General features: G+C 44.0%; 2 protein-coding genes across 2 annotated transcripts in view; one reads left to right on the top strand and one right to left on the bottom strand.

Annotated features, from left to right (window-relative positions):
- Positions 1–16,889, top strand: part of slc35f3b (solute carrier family 35 member F3b) — a 50,638-nt gene extending 33,749 nt beyond the window's left edge. Inside the window, exons 3-8 of the mRNA XM_061087726.1 lie at positions 6,185–6,527; positions 11,949–12,168; positions 14,467–14,592; positions 15,582–15,774; positions 15,885–15,974; positions 16,654–16,889. Of these exons, the coding sequence (XP_060943709.1) occupies positions 6,185–6,527; positions 11,949–12,168; positions 14,467–14,592; positions 15,582–15,774; positions 15,885–15,974; positions 16,654–16,889 (1,208 nt within the window). The remainder of the gene's footprint in view (positions 1–6,184; positions 6,528–11,948; positions 12,169–14,466; positions 14,593–15,581; positions 15,775–15,884; positions 15,975–16,653) is intronic.
- A 2,924-nt stretch (positions 16,890–19,813) lies between these two features.
- LOC133021021 (5-hydroxytryptamine receptor) lies at positions 19,814–22,857 on the bottom strand. The gene is made up of 3 exons (XM_061087790.1): positions 22,719–22,857; positions 21,240–21,400; positions 19,814–21,100 (listed from the first exon to the last, which is right to left on the bottom strand). The coding sequence occupies exons 1-3, from the start codon at positions 22,855–22,857 to the stop codon at positions 19,814–19,816; spliced, it is 1,587 nt and encodes a 528-aa protein (XP_060943773.1).
- Between the last annotated feature and the right edge of the window lie 515 nt (positions 22,858–23,372).

Genomic DNA, 23,372 nt, shown 5'->3' with positions numbered 1-23,372 from the left:
GGAGAGACATCCGGGGGCTGCAGCGCTGACCTGCATCACGAGCGTGTGTCGAACCAGCATGGCAGGTCAGCGCCTCGACAAGTTCGTTGGCGAGAAAGTGGCTCCACCGTCCTCTGAGCTCGAAGGAGAAACGAGTCGGGAATTAGGGAGAGCGGGATCAGTAACAGCCGTCCCGCCCTTGTCTGCCCTCCCGGGGCCATCGTCCCCTCGGCCCATGCTGCCCCCCCCCATCAGCCGGGTCGACACAGCAGGGTGTGTTTTCCGTCTGTGTTGTGTTATTGAGTGTGACAGGCTTGTCAGATGAGCCTGCTCTGGTGTGTTGAAAGGCCTCTGACTGACAGCTCGGCCGGACCACGCTGTCACAGGCGAGTATCAAAGACTCCCACTGTCTGTCAGACGTGGAGATAACAAAGAGAGTGACTGCTGACTGTCTGTCTGCCACGCCGGAACTACCACTCCTCTGTAACGTGACACGTGTAGCTGGAAGTTCATGAGTTATTCCTAGAAGCGGCCGGGTGATATGAAGACTCAACGCTTGACACAGTTTGTCTGTTATTTGGCAGGATTTCACCAAGACTACTGCACGGATTACCACGAAACTTGCTGGAAGGATGAAGTATGGGTGAGGGAAGAACCCAGTACATTTTGGGGCAGATCCAGACCAGGAATCGCAGCCAGGAATTTTATATATTATCATATATTGTGAACAAACATTTTTGTTGATTTTATAGATAATAATTCATGCATCTTGATGATAAAGTCAGACATTACATTACATTGCATTACATTTCATTTAGCTGACGCTTTTATCCAAAGCGACTTACAATAAGTGCATTCAACTCCCGAGGGTACAAACCAAGAACAACAAGAATCAAGAAAGTACAATTTCTTCAAAAATAAAGCAAAACTACAAAATGCTATATGTAAGTGCCATTTAAGTGCTACAAAATTGTTAGTTTCAAAAATTGATAGTTTTTAAAAAAAAAAAAATGTTTTATTCAAGGTATTGTCGGAAGAGGTATGTTTTTAGTTTGCGGCGGAAGATGTGTAAACTTTCTGATGTCCGGATGTCGATGGGGAGCTCATTCCACCATTTAGGAGTAGCTCGCAGTGAAGGAGCAACGAGCCGATTGGCCAAAGCAGAGCGGAGTGAACGGCCTGGGGTGTAACGTTTGACCATGTCCTGGATGTAGACTGGACCGGATCCTTTCACAGCATGGTACGCAAGTACCAATGTTTTGAAGCGGATGCGGACAGCCACTGGTAGCCAGTGAAGGGAGCGGAGGATTGGAGTAGTGTGAGAGAATTTAGGTTGGTTAAAAACCAGTCGAGCTGCTGCATTCTGAATGAGTTGCAGAGGTCGGATGGCACTAGCAAGTAGACCTGCCAGGAGGGAGTTTCAGTAGTCTAGGTGTGAGATGACCAGGGCCTGGACCAGAACCTGCACCGCCTTCTGAGTGAGAAGGGGACGTATTCTCCGGATGTTGTACAGCATGAATCTACAGGAACGTGTTGTTGCACATGGTTAGGGGACTGGGAGTTATGAGTCCGTGAAATTGGTGGCAATCTAAATAAAAATCAAGATCTAGTATATCAAAAGACTGTTTCAGGTATTGATTCAGTGAATGTGTGACAGGTGAAAACACGTTTTTGTGTTGGTTGCTTGTTATTCCTCCAGAATATTAAATCCAAAAGCTTTAAGATAAAGGGCCAGTTCACTCCAATTACAGGATCTCTGTATGCAGACTGTATGCAGGCACAGGAAACTGAGGTTAATTTGGATAATCCACACAACAGACAGTCGACTTTCTTTGCCAGAAAGTTATGCAAATGAAATCAAATCACATGAAGACTAAATTACCCTTTAGGATGTTGATTTAAATGTTTAACGTAAAACTGTGTGTGTGTGTGTGTGTGTGTGTGTGTGTGTGTGTGTGTGTGTGTGTGTGTGTCGCCAAACAAGGACACTGCAGCTCATGGATTTGTTATGAGTGTGTCAGAATAAGTAAGTTTGCACCAGTCAATTCATATTCATCACCGAGCAGAGGCTCAGCAGACAGTAAGACAAGGAGAAGGCTTGTGAAGAGTGCTCCAGTGATTGATCTGTTTACCCTGTTGAATCACTGGGGCTGAGCGCTGCACTGCACTCTCTCTCCCACGGAGATCTCCTCACCGACAAACCTCTCTCTTACCTCAGTCTCCCCAACTTAGTTTAGGTCCCGTGTGAAGCGAGCTCCGACAGCCGACACAGGCCGTGATGCTGTACCGCCACTGTGAGGACCTCTGATCCTCCTTAGGGAGATGGAGAGAGAGAGAGAGAGTGGTGAGGGGTGTGGGCGGTGGCCCGTTGAGGGAGGTACAGAGGAACGTAGCAGGGGTTCTTTCTGTGGCGTGCCAAGGGGCCAGGTTCTGTGAAGTGTGAGAGCAGGCAGGCAGCCAGGAAGGCGGGCCTCTGCTGGCACGTTTGGGATTTGCAGCTCTATCATCATGAGAGATCTGCAGTGCAGAGTCTGCAGGGGGAAGGAAGCGAGCTGGAACGGGGGGGGGAGGGGGGAGCAGGGAAGCGTGTGTTGTCGTGATGTAGGAAAAACTGGAAAACTGTCTCGGTAATGGCCGGATAAATCTCGACTCCAATCAGGGCGCTCCAACTCTACTGGGAGAAGGGCACCGTAGAGAAGCTGTACAGGCGAATGACTTCATAAGATAAACATTGATTTAGTGAGTCGTTAGTCGTAAAGAACTTAAACTACAGGTCAAGTCCTACAGGGCTGTCGGAGTGGATCCAAGGATCTGCGACTCAGTGTACTGAGACTGGAGAGGCAGACAAATGACCGTATAAGACAAACAATTGATTTACTGGCCCTTTAGAGACTTAGCTACAGAATTTCACATGAGAAGCGAGGAATCCCACCAAAACCAGAGGGTTTTTTCTCATGCCCGAGTAGTAAAAGAAATATATGATTATTATCGTAGCAGAATCTTTTCTCTGCATCCTCACCTGTGCGTATTGAATTACACGGTGCCTTGATTCAGCAGAGTGGGTGGGGATGAGTCCATTCGAGGCGGCAACAAAGAGGAGCCATGCACGGCTGTCAGAGCGGATCCAGAGTGACGCCAAACTCTCCTCCTGTCTCCAGTCATTTCACAGATGCCTGTTTGGTTCACTTAAGTATATTTGGACTCTGAATAGGATCAAATGCATGGAGGTATTTCCATCTCGTGCTAAATATACCATCGGTGCTTATACTGTTATCTGCAACTAAGCCTTAATATAAATCTGGTTCACTATGCAAAAGGATGAGATTAATTATCAGCAAATATTTTAAGAAATTACACTAAATGAGACTAAAGATTGCACTGCAGGATATTCACTGTGCTGCAATCGTTTCGGTGTCACGGGGGGGGGGGGGGGCCGACCTTGACGCTTGACATTAGATGAAAAGAACGATAAGGTTAAGCACTTTCAGTTAATCATTCAGCAGTTACAGGGGACAGTCTCTCTCTGGGTCTCTCGGTCACGGTAATAATGCCTTCAAATGTCATCAGCGGACGATTCTCTCTCTCTCAGTCACTCTACTGACCCGGCTCCATCACTGAGTTCAGCAGTGCTCCGCTTTGCTTTCTGCTGACAGTGAAGATTTATACAGATGTCATTAGTCACCGTCAGGGCAAGTGTGAGAGGAGTTTGTCTCTTTCAATCAGTGGATCTGTGCTCCAGTAGGTAAATTAAATGAATTTATAGTTTCATTGATGAGTGCGGCCCGGGCTGTGTGACATTTATATCACAACGATGTTGTTGTGACGCTTCACTGTGTCCATATGGAAATGCGTTGCCCGCACCCACTGCCTCGCTGGGGGCTGATTGGCTTGGCCCATCACTGCATTTGGAAGATTAAACCGTGCTGCAGTATGGAGCAGGCGGCCAGGGCCACGGGATGTGGGACGGCGGCCCAGGGAGGACAAAAGCTTGGGCGGCGTCAACAAGAGGTGACCTTCAGGGTGGAACAAAGAGGCTCGCGGCCCAGAATAGAGAAACTTAATTCTCACCCTTGCGCGCGCAAAGACTTTGTCGGACATCCCACGTGTGACTGTCTCTGTCTTTGGTCGTCGCTGGCTCATCATTACAATGCGATAAGAGACAATGATCTTGAATCATCTTTCATCGTGTTCAAATCTGCCTCCCGGGCTGTCGGGGTGCCGCTGCAGCAGCAGGGAGCATTGTTTAGAAACAAGTACAGTGTGTGTTGTGTTTTAGCTCCATCACATTCTAAGTGTTAGTGCGGGAGCAAAACAGAATAAGAATGTGTTGTGTGTTCAGGAAGTAGCCTGGGGAAGCCGGGGCATTAGCATTAGAGGCGATAGTTATCAGGGAAGTTAATCTGGGATATGATGAGAACACCTGGCAAGGTCAAAAGCAACTCTACCAGGAAGAATGAAGCGCCTCATCGGACGTGATGGATGCTCTCTCATACAACTCTATTGTAAAAATATGCAGCACGCCACTTAAATTAGACAATAGGTGTCCCTTGTATTACACGGATGACATTAACATAACGTCTGACGGTGGTGTCCGGGCTGTTTTGCAAATAACTGACACAGGACAGAGCTCAGTGTCCTGTTGTTGCAGCACAATAATCATTTTCACTGTGCGACTTCAGCCTAAATAAGAGTTATTCTTATCTCCTGTTTGAAGTGCGTTCTGTATTCCAGTCCTGCAGCGTACAGTGCAGATGAATTGGGAAAGGCTCCCTGCGGCAAAAACATTACCTCTGGAAACACCATTAGGGAGATCCCTCAGTTTTAACTTGTAGGAAATGGATGGTGCATATTATACAGCTGTTATGAAACAGAGCTGCTATGAGGTTGTTGTTTTGTCATCTCATTTCTTAGATTGTAAACTTACGAGTCTAATCTGATTTGTACGGGTCGTACTGGTGATGTTAAACCAAGATATGCTAATGTTACGTGAAAGGAAGCCAGAGTGAATATCTGCTGTGTGACTAATGCAACTGTTTTTTATTGGCAAAATAAAGTCCCTCAGAGATCATGTGTTGAGGTTATAAACTTTTATACTTTCATACACATTTACAAAGCCATGACTGGCGTTTACATCGGCAAGTTCGATGACTCGAGGGAACAAAATGACCTTGGTAACTTTTAACACACAGCGTGGGCGGGAGTGGGACTGAAAACAGCTCCACATCACTTGGCTTCGGTCGGCACATTATTGGAGGAAGAGATGAGGCTGTCAAGTTCTGACATGAGCAATGGCAAGCAGAGAGTTTTTATAAGTGTCTTTGTGTGCTTGGGCCAACACACACACACACACACGGTCATGGCATTGCAACTCATGGGGTGGAGAAGAGGTGTTGGATTGGATATCAGATCCGTCCTCTTTTGTCCTCTGTTTGGCTGCTGCCTGTCTCACTCGATCAACATATTTTTAACTAAGATGTCTGATTGATTACCTTCAAGTTCAATTAAATTGAGAAAGTGGCTATTTTTAACTGGAGAAAAGACGACAGGACACGGCTGACCTGAAGTCACTTGCGCAGATAAGAGTGTACAAGCCTTTAGTCAAGATTTACCACACAGGATATTCAAACATAAGTCCACATATAAAACTATTCTATAATTTATAAACAGCATCAGAACTTACAGAAATACGATGAGTACAAATATAAAAATGCAGGTTGGGGAGGTTTGCCCCGGATCATTCAATCATATTTGATTTGTATAGACCATATACACAAATCACAATTTCTCTCATAGGGCTTTAAAAAGGTGTGACATCCTCTGCTCTTAACCCTCAACAAGAGTAAGGAAAAACTACTAAAAATAGAATTCCAATCTTTCCGGAAGGATTGGACAGGAGCCAAGAAGGACATCGATTCAGAAAAAGGGGCAGATACAGGATATTTTCTCTTTTCTATAAAATTGCAAGGTAGGGGTTTTTTTTAAACGTTTTTTGGAGATTTACCAGGGAGCAATACATGGACATATTGAGTCAACAAATTTCAATGAATATGTGAAATTTGATTCAACCTGAATTTAGGTGAACTGTTGGTGGTGGCATGCGTTAAAGTTCCCTTAGCTTTATCTTAAACAATTAATTTCTGATTATAGACATGTATCAGAGGGTTTTTATTGTGGATCTGATATTAACTCATGTGTTCTTCTATAGGAGAAGAACGCACCAGGGAGAATGTGGTGGGCACCACGGAGGCACAGACGACCGGCGGCGCGGCGGGAGCAGAGTCCGACTCCAAAAAACGGAGGCTCCACTGCTGCATCAGAGTCACGACTGTGCAGGTGCGGAAGGCCCTGTGGGGAGTCGCCATGGTGATTTGCGTGTGCTCATCCTGGGCAGGCTCCACCCAGCTGGCCAAGCTGACCTTTAAGCAGTTTGATGCCCCCTTCACCATCACCTGGTTCGCCACCACCTGGAACTGCCTCTTCTTCCCCCTCTATTACATCGGCCACCTGTGCAAGAGTCCAGAGAGGCAGACGCCCAGGCAGAGATTCAGGTGAGGAGACTGTCAAACAAGCAACTTATATATATATATATATTTACATAGCAGCCAGCTGGAGTTAAGATAAACAAGGTGAAGGTGTTGTAGTAGCGTGGATGACTTTTCCAAATCTACAAGTTTGGTTTCTACAATTTTTTCTGTCATACACAGCTCAGAATTTTTGTTTGGATGTTTGGATCAAATATTTTGGCACAACTCAAGATGATGCCCTGAACAACGTTATGTTATATTCATTTACCATTTCATCTTTTGGCTTTTTTAATTGGTAAATGTGTTGTTATGCTTATGCATAAGAGAAGAATAACATCAGTGAACGTCAGCACAGCTACAGTCAAAGATCGTTGAGTTCTTACACTCAGATGTGATGCACAGACTTCAGCTGTCGTACAGCTTCACATCACAGAAGAGAAAACAGTGTCAGTATAGACCAGAGGGAAAAGTCATCGTTAGAACTCAGCTCACAACAAACAGTTTCTCTTCACTTCCTCAATCCAACGACAGCTGAAATACTTGACTAATAATAACTCCTATTATTGTCAGTTATTAAGACAAGGGTTTCCTTATATCTTATCGGGAAAAAAATACAATAGGCAGAAAGAGAGACGGTCTTTGGTTGATCTGATGCGATGCAGTCAACATGCAACTGCAATCAAATAGACGAGTTTGGTAAAGCAAAAAAAGCCGAGAGGTTAAACCCATTTATGTCATGTTCAATAAAGTCTAAACATTGAACAGCAAAGATATGAATCAGTGTCCCCATGGGATTATGTTTCCTTTACAGTCACTTCACTAGCAACGAGCAAGACACATCATTAACTAATTTAAAGGTTTGAATGGATATTGATATATTGAACGTTGAGGGAAGTGGTAGCGGTTTTGCCCCCTCAGCCCAGAAGGAGACATGCTTAGAGGTTTTTCACCAAACTGAATAGGAAAGGGATGAGAGAGGGAGGCAAAGGAGGGTGGCTGTTAGTAGATAGGGATGAGCAGAGGGGGTGGTGGGGGGGAGGGGTGAAGCGATGGAGGAAAAGGGTGCATGGGTCAAAGAATCGGCTTAACGAAACCTCAGTTACTTATTATTTAACCCATTTTAAAAAATTGTGAAATAAGATGAAACACACGTCCCAGTTTTGCCAAGAGCAGCTGCATTCTGAAGATTGAGTCTTGCTGATAATCCTACTTGAGTCACTTGCTTTGCCTTGGAGAATAAGCCTCCACTTATTTAATTTGGAGTATCAGGTTCCCATGCCATCCTCGGTTCTGCTGCTGCAGCTAACAGAAAAGGCCGCCTCCTGAGTGAGTTCGAGGAGATTTCACAGTAGAAACAGTCCATTAATCCCGTACTTTAGACAAACGTCTTATCTCTGCTACCTGCAAGGGAACTTCAGTACTTCAGAAGATAAGAGGGCGGTGGGGCGGTGGCTGGGTGAAGTTGGAGAGATCGACTCTACATTTCCGATGCACCTCTGTGATGTCATGCTTCCTCCTTTTGAGGGCTTACACAAGGATCCGGAGCTCGCGCTGCTCCGACGTTCTCCGAATATCAATCACTTTTGTTTCCTTTGAGATTATTCAAATTGAACCTGCTGGTGAATCTCACTCAATACAAAATAACTGGAGAGGTGACATCTGTAATAGCTGTCCTGTCTCTTTAAATAAAGCAGGGGCCACAGTGGAGGAGAAGATCTGATGCTGTAATAGCTGGTTTCTCTCATCACAAATGTGAGTGGAGAGGATTTAAACTGCGAGAGGCAGATGCTGTTCTCTTAACTACATCTACTCCTCATCATCTTTACTTCTGTGCTGAGTCGAGATTTACCTGACAGATTGAAGGAGGAGGAAACAGAAAAATAAATGAAATCATAAAATCAGACCTGCATGTTGATGTTTTTACTTCACTAAGAACTCCATTAAATTGTTTACTGTGAGGATGTAACTGGTTATGGGTTATTATGAAATATAACATATTTGAATATTAAAATGTCAATTTGAGGGTGAAAGTATGATGATTTGTCTCATTGGTATAATACTTGCATTAGTTGTGCTGTAAATGTCATTCTTGACCATGGCAACAGCTGTTTGTCATACTAATAATACTGATTATTATTATTATTGCTAGCTTTTTTCCTTAGATTTTATTTTAAACTTTTTCAAACCCTTTGGTTACGTCCTATATTCCTCGCCACTAGGTGTCTCACTAGCACCAGCATCTCAGACCCAATTAGCTGAAACCTGTCCCCTCGCTTTGTGCTCTCAGGTCTTCATCTACGTCACAAAGCCCAATAAAAAGACACAAAAACACACAACCAGAAACACGACTGAATAAAGTGACCCTGTAAACAGGAAGCCAACAATAGTCTGTTGCATCTCATCTGTGGGTCGGTGCTCCTGTCAGTGCTACGTGAGCCGCTACGGTTGAAACATTTTTATTTTTAAATCATATTTCAGGGCGTTCTTTCCTTTTTGCAGTGCAGCACACTCTCAGTGGACCTGTATTAGCAGTCAGATAGCACTGTTAGCATCATGAGCCTGGCAGTACTGCAGAATAAGGTGTAGCAGCATGTTGTTTTGGCCAGCTGTCAGGAGTGTTGACGATGTTTCTGTGCTATGAAATATGTCAAAGTACAGACAGAGGGTGAAAAATGTGTTGTCCACCGGGGTGTCATGTTCAGGTCTGCGTTTCTGCCTATCAGAGGAGGGTGAGCCATCTCAGTTAGGCCAAAGGTTTAACAGGGACTGACTCACATGCACATGTAAATGCAACCAAACAAAACAAACAGGCTTAGATCGGAGCACACACACAGAGGTAGTGTGGGTTCATTCTCATCTCAGGAGCCCATTACTCAGCCTTCTGGCTACTATACGTTTAAATCTCATATATATATATATATATATATATATATATATATATATAACCTTTTTAGAGTAACTGCTGACTTCATGAGCTGCTTGATGCAGATTGTAGTTCTCACATGTGTAACAGTAAAACAAAGCACATTAATGATTGGTCTGGAAGCTGGTGAATAATGGCTTTAATGTGATTTTCACTATGAGTGTGAGAAGTGAAATGTTGGTGCAGACTCAGCTCTCTGGACCTGATTCCTAACAATGCTGCTCCTCAGTATCCAGCCACCTGCCACTTCTCAATTATTGCTGCTTCATCACTTTTACAGCCCCCCTAGATGCTCTCTGGGTGAATTGTGTAACTCCAGAGCAACGTAAACAGTGGCAGTCTGAAGAATTCCATTATGTTTTATTTGAATGGATGGAAAGAGGTGGCAGGTAGTTTGGGAGTAGAATAAATAGTTATTGGCATTTCAGCACTGTATAAAACCATGATGGGGACATTACAATACATAAAAGGGTGCAGGATCACTGGGGAACTACACATTGTGACCCAAAGACTTTCAGGCTAATAGCTTTAGATCAGTTTGTCTTTTTATTAAAGGTCATTTTCATCCATTTCAGATACTGGAGTGGAGTTAAAAAGTAGTTTCCAGACAGGAATAAAATTCAGTCCACTGAAAATCAATCATATGGTCTAAGTGTCTAGGCAGGAAAACAGTTAAAAGAATTTAAAATAATTAGAGATATAAATAAATGGCTCAATAATATATAAATAAATGCAGATTTTAGGCATTTAAAAAAATTGTACAGTTTGGTGATGGAAAACGTGATGTCTTTATTTATTCATTAATTCACAGGTTTTACATTTATTTAGCCTATTTCATTCATTTATTTCTATATTGCTACATTGTATTAATTAATGTATTTCTATTTTGGTTATTTTACTTATTTTTGTATGTTACGTTTCAACAAGGTGGTCCTCAATACAGTCAAAATGTAAACAATAGCAGAAAAATGTTTTGTCCAATTCTCCAAAACACAAAACTCAAACAGCAAAAAGGAAACAAATGTGGCGACGCCGGCGAGCTAGTTCTGTCAGGCAACTCGTGCTGCACTGCGCCAATCATGTGATATACATCACGTGACATACATCATGTGACATACTTCACTCTCCATAACCATCTATAGTACACACCCACCTTATCAGGTGGTCTATTTAACCAGAGAGACATTTCCCATCAACCCCTCTTGCTCGCACTGCTGCTGCAGTATTGCCACCAGTTGCTTCAGCCTCTCTACCACCCCAGTATCACCTTCAGGCTACAACGGGGGGGTTACAAGTATTTGCTCATCACTCACATCATTCCTGTGTAATCATAGGGGGAGTGAGTTGGAGCCTAGACGCCAAACACTAAATCTGTTGTAATGCTGCAATAAATGTTCGAACGTGAGTTGTCTGACTGAACTCAAGGAGAAGCAAGGAAGAAGCAGGGGAGGGAGCAAACTGAACTGAACAGACTTAACAGAGACTTTAAACACAAGGGAGACACATGAAGACAAGATGATCACAAGGGCTGGACACAGGACAAAGACAGAGAGTAAAGCAAGAGAGACACACAAGGAAAGATGTTTCACAATAAAACAGGAAATAGAGAACTCAAGCGTGAACTTAAATAACCAAACATAGAGCATGAATCCAGAAATGGAAATAAGGTAAAGGTGCATTATCAAAAGTCCATAGAAGAGAAGATCTTTCAAAAAGAGGGGCTGCTATTCAAAGTATGTCATGGGGTCAACTTTTGATCGATCAACATCAGAGGGTATACGTTGACTTATATACACACATGGACAAAAAGCCTTGTAGAGTCACCAACAAGCTTCTTCAGGACGGCACCAGAAACTGGATCAAACAGCCTCCCAGATTTATTAAAACAGAGTTGACCATGATTCCTTATATACTGAGTCCTCACAACCTTGCCACTGATATTCAACTTATGCATAAACACAAGAGACAGCATTTTATCTATGTCCTTTGTGTGTGTCCTTGTGTTTAGATCAAGCTTAATGTGTTTGTCTGTTGCAGTTGTGTCTAATAATCGTGTCTGAGGTTTTACCCCCTAGAAAACATCGTACAGCTAAAATATTCCGTGGTTAATAATATTGCTATAAAGTTGTGTCTCCTACACTGTAGCCGACTGATTGTTACATCATTAGATGGAAATAGACAAACCAACTGACCAGATAATTAATAGTTTTGTTTGAATTAACAGAGAAAGATGAATTTAAGGTCAGACATATTTCCCTTCAGTGCCCCGTGGCAGATCTGATTGTGTTCATAAACGTCCTTATTCCTCCAGCAGACGGAAGTTGATCCCACACACACTGTGATGCAATGCTCATTAAGATGTAACTGTTATTGTGGGAATAACTTTACTCACTCCTGTGGTTTCCAAGCTGCTTATATTCATAAATATTGATTTAAGCATCAGGCCCTAATACCTTTTAAAAATGGTTGCAACACATTGTTCCATATGCTCACACTCTGCCGTGTGTTGTGTTTCTGTACAGGGAGTGCAGCAGGTTTTTCGGGGACGACGGGCTGACCCCTAAGGTGTTCTTAACCAAAGTAGCTCCCTTCGGCCTCCTGTGGATCCTCACCAACTACCTGTACCTGCAGGCCCTCAGGAAGATCAACACAACAGACGCATCGGCACTCTTCTGCTGTAACAAGGCCTTCGTCTTCCTGCTCTCCTGGATTGTGCTCAGAGATCGCTTTATGGGCGTCAGGGTGAGTACTACTGCGTGAACACTCGCAGTTTTTTGTTGCCTGCGGCTTTCTCCAGAGAAACAAATGGAGGTGCTGTGTTTTTAGAGTCTCGGGGACAGGTCACAAAAAGCAAAATGGATAAAATAATGATTTTTGGGTTGTACACTCCAGGCTATAAACAACTCTTACCTGTAATAAACAAGATGTTAACAAACAAAACAAACAGCCGTCCAAAGAAAGTAATTTGCATATTCATTGCTGTAATTTAATTTAGAATAATACGCAAAGTTCAAATTTGTTGATGTTTTACAGCATTTGAATAAATATGCTTATTATTTATAATTTTAATGTAACTTTTATTTTATGTAAAACACTGTTAGAAGTGATATTATTTTATTATTTTAATAAAGCAGGCAAATTAATCCTGCTTTTCCCACCAATCAGGTTTGTGTATTGACCCGACGGAGCGCTCCTGACCCAAACCTTCAGATTCATTGATATTTAACCCAAAAATGCTCATTGTGCCAAACACTCACTGTCTATCATTGCCTTATAGTTGACAAAGATTGAGTTTATTGGTGATGAGGAAAAGAGTACATGACACCCGAAGGAATGTCAATAACAAGTGGCAGTTGAATGTGTGAACCACACACACACACACAAACACACACACAAACACACACATAGCACAGTCAGGTAGAGGGCATGTTACTCGTGTGACAGAGTGATGTCACCCCAATGATCACTGTGTCATTCAAATGTGCCTCCTAATGTGCGTGTGTGTGTGTGTGTGTGTGTGTGTGTGTGTGTGTGTGTGTGTGTGTGTGTGTGTGTGTGTGTGTGTGTGTGTGTCTGTGTGTGTATGTGTGTGTGAATGTGTGTGTCCCTGATTTATCTGGATGAGCAGGAGGAAGCAGAGGAGTCTGGGTTCAGCTCTGTGAATTGAGAGTTTCATATCTCTGCAGCCACTCTGCAGATTTCTCTTTCTTTCACGCACTCCCAACCGCACCATGTCTCCCCCGTGCATGCCCCTGCTCCCCCACCCCCATTATCTGCGATGAGAGGCCTCAGTGAGAGACAAGTACTGTAATAATGCTGCTTCTCTCTCTCTATCCCTCCCTCACACCCCCTCTCCCTCTCTTACACACCCTCTCTCTCTCTCTGGCTTGGTGGTGGAGATTGCAGTGTTTGGATGTCTGCAGCAATGCAGGGGATCTTGGGCGAGTTTGTAATGAAAGTGACGGAGGAGAGAGAGAGAGAGAGAGAGAGAGATGGGGGAAGTCTTTCTCGTAATGCTGTGTGGAAAGAATGGCTCTGTCTCATTGGCTCGAAACGGCGAAGGCACAGCTCAGTGTACATAGTGGAAGGTCACGGGAGGAGCCATTTCATCAATGTGGAATGTGTTTCGGTTTTGTAAGTTGCAGAGGGAGTTGCACACATGCACACACTGCTATAAATCACCGTAATCACACGTAAGCTGCTCGCTGCGCAGGTGTCGTGAACCTTTCCTCCCTGGCACTTTGCTGGAACACTTGGAGAAACTAACACACCGACACGTGCAGGGTTCACCGACCCGGTAAGCACATGACACTTCGCTGGAAACAAAGAGGTGCGGCTGTGAGTGACGGGCGGCCCGCAGTGCAGAAAGAGCCGTTTGGCCGAAGATGCCCGAGGGCTTTGGCCGAGTAAAAAACACACGGCTCATTTATCATCATGACACCTCCTTAACGCAAAGCTCATCCACTCAGCAGGACCGCGGCCCTCGTCCATATCGCTGTTCTTCTTCACCGTGTTGCACTCATACGGCAAAGTCAAACACTGTAGAAGCAGAAAGACGCAGATGAAAAAGATTTCAGGATGAAACAGATGGTTCGATGCTGGAGTGCAGCTGAGATTATAGTATGGGCGAGGGAGGAAGGGAGGGTGGTTTGGGAGAGGGAGAGGTGGGGAATCGCTGGGTCCAGGGGGGTATTTGGTTTGTAAACATGCTGGCAGAGTAACGGAAATCGATGCCGGACAATCAAGCCGCCGCTGTGGAAGCTACCTGTCCTGTGATGCCCCCCCCCCCTGGTGTCAATGCGAGAGCAGATTTTGTTTGTGTTTGCATGCGAGATCATGTAAACAGCAGACGAACAATCTGCCGCCTATAAACCAAAACTCACTAATTACACCATTACAAGCGTTTTCCTGTGAAGCCTGTGATTTCTGCAGTAGGATAACAAAGTGGGAACCATGTGTCACCACACTGTGAGCAGCATGTCGTCCATCCGTCATTCACTGATGCTACCTCTCTCTCCTTCTCTCTCTCTCTCTCTCCAGATAGTAGCTGCTATCTTGGCCATAGCCGGCATCGTGATGATGACCTACGCCGATGGATTCCACAGCCACTCAGTCATCGGCATTACGTTCGTTGTGGCCTCTGCATCGATGTCAGCGCTCTACAAGGTACTCGTTCGCATCTACTCCTACTACTAATTCTACAAATGTCTTTCTGTTGAACACGTGTCACAAACGGTTCATCTCAGCTTCACACTCGACATGTGCGTTGTTAATGGCCCAAGGAAGTGCAGTACAGAGTTTGGTGCATTTCTATTTGAACACGTGACACCTTCAATATTAATAACATTTTAATATCGGACTGACACAGACCACATTTATAGAATCACTTCCTCTTAAGCAATTTGTTGTTTAACAGACACCTGCAATAGCTGACTGGCAGTGTATGATATGAACAACACTAGTTAACTACACTTTTATGTACAAAACACACACTTGAACAATTATAAAGCAAATTCAGCTTAATTTTCAATAAAAACAATGACTGTAAAACGTCATTGCAGATAAACCAGGTAGGATTAACACAAAGTTGTTCTTATTTCATTCTGCATCATAGTTTATAAATTAATTTAAGTTCTGTACATGTCCAGCGAATTAAAGTGACACAGGTCAAGGAAACAGTACATTATAAACAGGAAGGTTTAGAACGGGTACTTGTGTTCTTCAACACACTTGAAGTGATACTTCTTTTCTTTGCAGTTCAACAAAAGAAATGCAAATCATATATATGTGTAGTCATATCTTATGTAAGGAATCGAGCACTAGCTTCCTTCTGCTTATGTAACTGGGGGGCAGGAGATGGTGGAAGATTATGAAATGAGAGACAGAAGTGACAGGAGCAATTGATACGTGTGTGTTATGCCCACCGGCCTCATGCTGTGATGTCTCGATCAAGGAGGTTAGGTGATAAATAGCTATATTCTGACGGGACTCGGGTGTCCTCTGCCCCAGCTGTCAGTGCTGCCTAATGTGATAAACAGACGGCAGCAGCCCTGTGCCCGGTACTTGGCAGGTGCGTCCTACGCAGTACCTCCTTTGCTCCTGGAGGGGGCAGATCTTTGTGCATTCATCACTCGTCCTGCCTTCGCTGTCCTCAGGTGCTCTTTAAGATGGTCCTGGGCAGTGCCAAATTTGGAGAGGCCGCACTCTTTCTGAGCATCGTTGGGAGCGCCAACTTTGTCTTCATCAGCTTCGTGCCGGTCATCCTGTACTTCACCCACGTGGAGAACTTCGGCTCGCCTGAGAACATCCCCTGGGCCTACCTCTGTGGGGTCGCAGGCCTGCTGTTTGGTATGGAAAGATGTCACGTGAAGCAATGCAGTGCATATACATGATACTGTAATGATAACCATAACACATGAATATCAGTTTCTAAGCTTTTCTTACCGCTCTGATTTCAGCTTTCAACGTCCTGGTGAACTTTGGCATTGCGATAACGTACCCGACATTAATCTCACTTGGCATCGTCCTAAGTGTTCCTGTAAATGCCAGTAAGTCCCTTGGCTTTTCTCTCAGATGCAATTTATCGATCCAGAAACCATTTAACATTTGATGGCATTTAATTTCCTCCAAAAGTTATTACCAACTGCATATTTAAAGGACAACTTTTAATTTCAAAGCTGGTTCCTTCTTCTTCTGTCATTTTATGTCTTACATAATTTATTTTAGGGTAATCCTATAAATTCTTCTTTCACTCATTGCACTGTGCAGCACTCACACTATATATTCTTTTTACTCTGTATTTATAATTTCTATTCTATTTATTAATGATTGCTTTTGTTGATGAATATTTTTTAACTGCCCTCTTTGGGCAAAGGTTCAGTGTGTAGAATTGAGTGACATCTTGTGATGAAGTTGCATGTTGCAGCTGAATAAACCTCACCACACCCTCCCCTTCCAAACATGACAGAGAACCTATGGTAGCCTTCAGTTGTCATAAAAACTCCAGATATAAATATAAATATAAGTATATATAACACTTTGTACAATTTAAATGAAACACACTAGAGTCCCGAGGATTATTTTGTATTTAATTTCTGCCAATAGATCCCTTTCACCTTAATCTTACACACTGAACCTTTTATTGTTAAATAAATACAAATTATATATAGATATATATCTATATAGTCCTAAATATGCTCATACTAATTCATTGTCTTCATCTCACAGTGGTGGACCTCTACACATGTGAAATCCATTTCAACACGGTCCGCCTCATCGCTGTGTTCATCATCTGCCTGGGCTTCCTCATGCTGCTGCTACCGGAGGACTGGGACCAGTGCATCATCCAGCTCAGCACCAAGCTGCGCAAACGCGACGAGCCAGCAGAGGGCAGTGTCGAGGCGGGTGCCACCACGGGGATCAACTGGAGAGGGAGAGCCAGGACCGCCACCTTTATACATTGACTCCAACGAAGTACAAACGATGCAAACACAGACACGGGGAGGGAGACCCGTTAACGCCTCTGTTGGTGTTGATGCCCCGCCCCCTCGCTTTCTTTGATACAGCTCCCTGGTCAAAAAAGATGTTGGGACTCTCCTCTGATCGGAAATGCCAGAGGAATTAATTACATATCATTTATTTGGCGTCCATTCCACTCAAAGCGTATCCGAGCTGGTGCATGGACTCATATCAATTGTACTCCTTTGAGCCCCCAAAAATTACAACAGCGGGTATAACATCTGATAGTGATGAGTCATGTGTTGATTTTCCTGTACCTCTTAAATCATTCCATCGGTTCACTACACCCTCGCGCCTGGGAAAACTTGCCAACTTGCCTGCTGACAGACATTTTGTTCGAGGAACGGCCTCACACCTTGTGGACTCGCTGGCTTCAACACACACAAACACACACACACTAGTGCACACATTCGAGATCCAAAGAAGAAAAATGCTGAATGCCTGAAAACGAAAGGGTTGACCCTGCAGCGGCGCCCTTCAGGTGTAAACTTCTGACAAATACCTGCCTTTCGTGCACTGTACATAGCTGTGTGTCACACCTCTTGTGTCCCGGAGCATGTGGAGCATCGATGGGCTCATCTGGTGTGAAGGGACCTGTCGGGACATCTGAGGATCAATCTGAGCTGCAGAAGCTTTCACGACACCTCGCCCTGCGCGTCCAGGAGCAGAGCTCTGGTCCTTTCTGACCACACTGATTGGCCGCCTGTGGTTCTGTGCTTTCCCGAGGCTAAAGTCCCGCTCTGTCAGTGCCGACACCCATCGCTCAGTTCTGCAGTTTGGTCACGACACTTCTAAAGCCAGTGTTTAATACGATTTCAATGCATGACAAGGTTGAGCTTTGTTTCGTCAAATAATTGTGAGTGTACATCCTTGAGGCGTTTCCTGTTGCCGAGACGCTGGCAGCAAACAAAAATGAACCATGCAGGTAATTCAAATAATAACTAAATGTCACAAACAATGCTTCAGGTATCCAAATCTAAGGATGGACTTAAAGCACTTAACAGCTTCTCATAAGACGTGAACACTTGGAATTACCCCTTTAATAACTCTGAACATCAGACACAGCCGTCACCGAGCCTCTCTTTGAATTCCCGTCACATTTAACTTTCCACGCTCACAATCTAATTTACAACGGATCTAAGTGAAATGATTTCATTTCTAGGTTAAAGTAACAGAGCGGTCTCGCTGCAGCTCGAGGAGAGGTGTGTTGACGCAGAAAGGAAAACCCCCTTCTCTTCATCGAAGTCTCACAGCATCTGTTTTCTTCTGTGGCGTTTCATGAGGAGACCGAGATGAACATGCCGGGGAAGCTCTGGGGGAAACGCTGCCTTGTTGTGAATGTACGACCATCACTCCAACCACACACGCTAGCTATCAGTTTTTTTAGTTTATTTTTTACAGTGCCATGACGGACCGCTGCAGAGAGACTCACTATCCTTCTTCTGCATTTTTTTTAAACAAACTCTTGACACTTCGATGCGTCATTGACACTTTTTCCAAATATTTTTTGCTTTTGTTCGCTGGCTAACTTTGAGAAACAGCTTCAGGACGAGCATGCACACACTGTATGAGCGGATACAGCTGACGAGTCCACTTCACTGCCTTTTCTTTGTTTTGCTATAGAGAACATCAGCACCGTTTCCCATTGTCATTCTCTATGACAATAAATAATAATATTGTATTCCTCTGGAATTATTGCTAGACATTACTGTAAACCTTTGTAAGGAATGACGATTTTTACACTGAGATGCAACATATGATTATCACATTGGAGGAAGAGATCATTATGAGCGTGAATAAATGACGGGTTTGTTAGATCTACTGTTGGCTGTCTTCAAGTGTAATCACATGTACTACATAAAATATTCTTTTCAATACATTCGCTTCTCCGGGTTTGTTTTCCTCCTCAGTGTTGCAGTCCTTGTTCTTTCCAATTACTGATCAATGTAAATGACCCTGAGAAACCTGAAAATTTAAATGATTGGTCGATCAATTGATTGATATATTATCTATCTGCGGATATTGCTGTTGTCTTGTAATAATTTGAGACATATTTCAAGCCAAATGCCAACATTTGCTGCTTTTACTTGTCTTATGTGCAAGTCAATGGAATAATTGGGAGGGTTTTGAAGTGTTGATCAGACAAAATGAAACATTTGAATATTCAATACCCAGCACTGGGAAACAGGGATGAGCATTTTCTGTATCTTTATAAAAAAGACAAATTGAATTGGTTTATCTGGTGGGACAAAACAGGACCTCTTTCAATTATGAGTGCACCAGGACTCTACGACCCAACAACCATCATGAACGCTGACATCCTGGAGTACTGTCAAAGAGAAGGCTGGTGCAAACTGGCTTTCGATCTCCTGTCATTCTTCTACTATCTCTATGGGATGATCTATGTGCTGGTGAGCTCTTAAACCAGGACGATGAAGGTCAAAGACCTGCATTTACAGTACAGTACTAACTCTCCAACCCCCCCACACACAGCGCATAGTGTCTTTTCAAAACAATTAGCCCGTCTTAAGAGAAAATCATGGTTGAGGCGTTCTTTTCATAACATTATAGTTAAACATTTTATAAAAAATAAGGACAAAAACTCATCTACTGACAAGTTTTCTTTTTCCAGTGTTTTTTTTCCAATTTAAATTAGCTGCTTATTTCAGCAGATTTCTTAAACAAAAAACAAAAAATATAACTGACTATTGGGAATATCATGATTATGGCAACTTTTAAAAAAAATTTTTTTATTTATGGACCAAAAAGTTTAATCAGTTAATTAAAAATAATAAATAAATTGCTCCATAATGAAGATGCAGTCACACTCTGATGTGGTCGACACTGTTCCTGCATCACTAACTCATCATTAACACACATCATGCTCCACTCTCACTGTTATTTGGCCATAGAGGAACGTGGCCTGTCGCTCCCTGGTCAGAGCAGAGAATGGTAGTCTTTTGCCCTCCTGTGGCCAACCGGGAACCTGTAGCATGTCCACCCTCCTATAGCCACCACACTCTGGAGATGAGGAGGTGTTTTCGGTCCGACACACTTTGCATAGAAGCTTGTCAGTAAAATGTTTGAGGTCTGTACAGACAGGAAGGATGGAGGTAGAATACTTGGAGACGTCACAGGTTGAACTATCCGCGCTGGACGGTGGGCTGATGGGGATGTTGTTCAGACTGCAGGGGTCGCTACTCCTGAAGTCGCCTCCCTCGGCTCTGACCTCCCCTGCCCTGCCCACCACACTTCCCAGGCGTGCTCTTATTTTTTGCCGAAGTCCCTTAAGGGCCCCCTGGAAACGTTTGCTAAGCAGAGCATACAGAAGAGGATTGATGTCAGAGTTCAGCAATACCAGCCAGTATGAAAAGGTCACGGCAGAGGGCGGGACAAGGCTGGATTGGCCAAACATTGCAGTTTCCGTGGCCTGAACGAGGGCCACACCCACGAAAGGTGTCCAGCAGAAGAAGAAGGCTGAGATGACCAGGAAGAGACGCACCACTCCGTGTTGGTTATGGTGCTGGGAGGGGCCGGGAGCCAAGATGGAGCCGAGACGTCTGGATAGAGGGGTACTCTGCTCTGCAGCAGAATTAGGGAGAGCAGGGCTGATACTACTTCCGTCTTCTCTAGTGACATCAGGCACAAATTGACCACTCACATGGTAGATCAGTGAAGAGGGGTTGTGGATTGCCCCAAACTGATGCAGCTGAGGTGAAACACCAGCAGTGAAGGCAGAGGTCTGATTCCTGCCTCGCTGGACAGCGTCCTCTAAGGTATGAATCCTCCTGGCGTGGCTGCGTGCCACCTTGACAATGTTCACGTAGCAGAAGAGGATGACCACCGCAGGTACAAGGTAGGAGAGGGCGGCCATAAAGGCCGTGTAGCTGGGACTGCTGGCCCGGTTGACGGCACAGCTGTACATGGGGACCACGTAACTGACAGAGCTCCAGCCCAGCAGGGGGGGGCAACTGGTGACCAGAGCCTGCAGCCAGATCCACAGCACCACAGCACCGGTCCTCATCAGGGTGCAGCGGGAGCTGTAGCGCAGGCAGTCCATGATGGAGTGGTAGCGGTCGAGAGCGATGGCAGCCAGTGTCAGGACGGAGGCGGTGCAGTACACAGAGGAGGTGTAACCCACGTACAAACAGAGGTGCTGTAAGACAGGAGAGACACAACGTCAACATGTGAACGCTCATGGAACAAAAGCAAACAGGTGTTATAACATGAGAGGTCAGCTTCAGGTCATGTCAGACACTGAGGGTGACATGTGACATTTAACAGAGGTGACGTACAGAGAAATCAACCCATCCACGGTTCATGATGGACAGAGCGACAAACGGCATGACTCCCACGCCCACCAGGAGGTCGCTGATGGCCAGGTTCATGATCAGCACCGACGCCACGGAGTGGAAAGTCTTGGTTGCAGCCACAATCGCAATGACAAGAATGTTACCTACACATAAACACACACACACACACACAGAGGTCAGACAGGTTGGACTCTGCACCACATTTTCCATTTGTTAAAAGCAATAGCGACAATATCTACTGAGTAGTAAACCTGTGACTTCACAATTGTGGATGATCAGAGGAAACAAGTACTAAAAACTTGATTATGATACTACTAAGTATTGCTAAATCAGACAAGATGTAAAGAGTCCAGGGTACAATGGAGCTAATTATGGATAACATTGTTCAGGTATTGAAATCTGCTATTTCTGCCACCAACAAAATACAAAAGAGATGGATGAGATCTTCCGAAGAGGATTATAAATGAACCAGGATCTTTATAAGATATTGAGCCAAGACCTGAAGCCCAGATGCAGGTCCCGGGTGTGTGTCATCTGGGACCTGCCGGATATAAATACCAAATTGCATTGACACTTGAGTATTGATATGTGTGAGTTATAGTTTCCATACAGACCTGCAAGCACAAGTATTTATTCCCTGTGAGAACGTGGCCTCGAGATTGGCTAAGACCTTGTGACGGTGAAAGGGGTGTGGTTTTATCCAATCAACAACAGTTAGAGAAATGCCAGATAACGGTTAATAACCGGTAAAGACTTCAGCAAAGATAGAGATGAAAAGTATCTCTGTCAGGTAACGATTTAGCAAACAGATGGAAACCAAATAAAATGTTTTTATGGACTAAAGATGTCTAATATCGCCTTTCATCATTTCAATGATTCCCTAGAGTGATCCACTGTTTGTCTGCACCTTCAAATACACATACACACACTACTGTACATACAAATTCATCTGTACTAACTCTGTATTCATGATCAGCTGATTTTCACACCAGGGCAACAACCAGGTATCATAATGTGGTTTTAAATTCGACTTAAATGCTGCAGTTTTTAAAAATCTTTCTGAAATTCTGAATTTCACCTCCACTTTATTTATGATCTGCATACACAAACATGTGTTGTAAAGCGTCAACATGCTTAATAATATTCAGCTAGAATTACAACATGTTAACATAATATTTGCATTTAAATTATTGTGCCTGACTGGTCATACAAAAAAATTACATTTAAATTATGATAATGATCAGGCCACATATAACGTTAGTGGAAAAGATAACCAAAGACAAATAAATATTCCATTACAAGAACATTGATATTAATTTCAGTTTTGAAAGTCAGATCATTTTCAAATATTTCTGATTTTGAAATGCAATGCTAAATCTCCAGCAGGCCTATGAAGGGTAAAAGCTTTGTGTATGTGCTGCTGCCGCTTTAGAAGCTCAATGTGCCGAGGTGATCGTGTACCTGTCACTGCGCCCAAGCACATCAGCACCATGAGGATCTCCAGCAGCAGCTGAGTCCGCCCGGACACCTCGGGTCCCTCCGCCCCGCTCCAGCTCCCGTTCCTCCGGGGCTCGGACCAGGAGCCACCCAGCTCCTCCATGTCCCACTCACATCGACCGGCCTCTCATGATGAGCCACGAGCAAGCGCGACTCGACGGGAAAAAGAAACGAGTGACGGGAGAGAGCTGCTCCATCTGCTCTCCAGGTGAGTCTGGAGGTTATGGGTATGACTAGTGTTCCCTGAGGGAGGGACACGAGGTACAGCTCATCGATGTGAGGATTGAGTTCAACCTGAAGAATAGTTTTCAACTCTCCTGTTGGTGACCGCCCACTTTTATCAAGCTTCTGGTTTCGCAGAAGTAAATGTCTGATTCCTTTTCTCCATTGACGTTTCAGAAAATCCTTATAAACAGTTTTAAGTATGGAAACAGGCCACCCAGCTACTTGATGAGTCATGACCATGAAACATTTGATCCGGAGCGACAATCAACAATGTGTACATAAGTACCTAAAAGGTCCAGTGTGTAAGATTTAGGTGAAACTTTGTCAGAAATTGAATATAAAATAAAATTGTAGTTTTCTTTACTCTAGAATGGGCATTTTATATTGAAATAC

Source organism: Limanda limanda, chromosome 15, assembly GCF_963576545.1.
Source record: "Limanda limanda chromosome 15, fLimLim1.1, whole genome shotgun sequence".
NCBI lineage: Eukaryota > Metazoa > Chordata > Actinopteri > Pleuronectiformes > Pleuronectidae > Limanda > Limanda limanda.
The sequence above is the reverse complement of the archived record's forward strand: the minus strand, read 5'-3'. Positions and strand labels throughout refer to the sequence as shown.

Bases quoted from the DNA above. Each gene is read 5' to 3' on its own strand.
- LOC133021021 (XM_061087790.1), bottom strand. From the start codon at position 22,857: ATGGAGGAGCTGGGTGGCTCCTGGTCCGAGCCCCGGAGGAACGGGAGC. The intron at 21,401-22,718 runs GTACACGATCAC...GTTTATGTGTAG, and splicing joins GTGCTTGGGCGCAGTGACAG to GTAACATTCTTGTCATTGCG. The intron at 21,101-21,239 runs GTACGTCACCTC...CCTGTCTTACAG, and splicing joins GTGGATGGGTTGATTTCTCT to CACCTCTGTTTGTACGTGGG.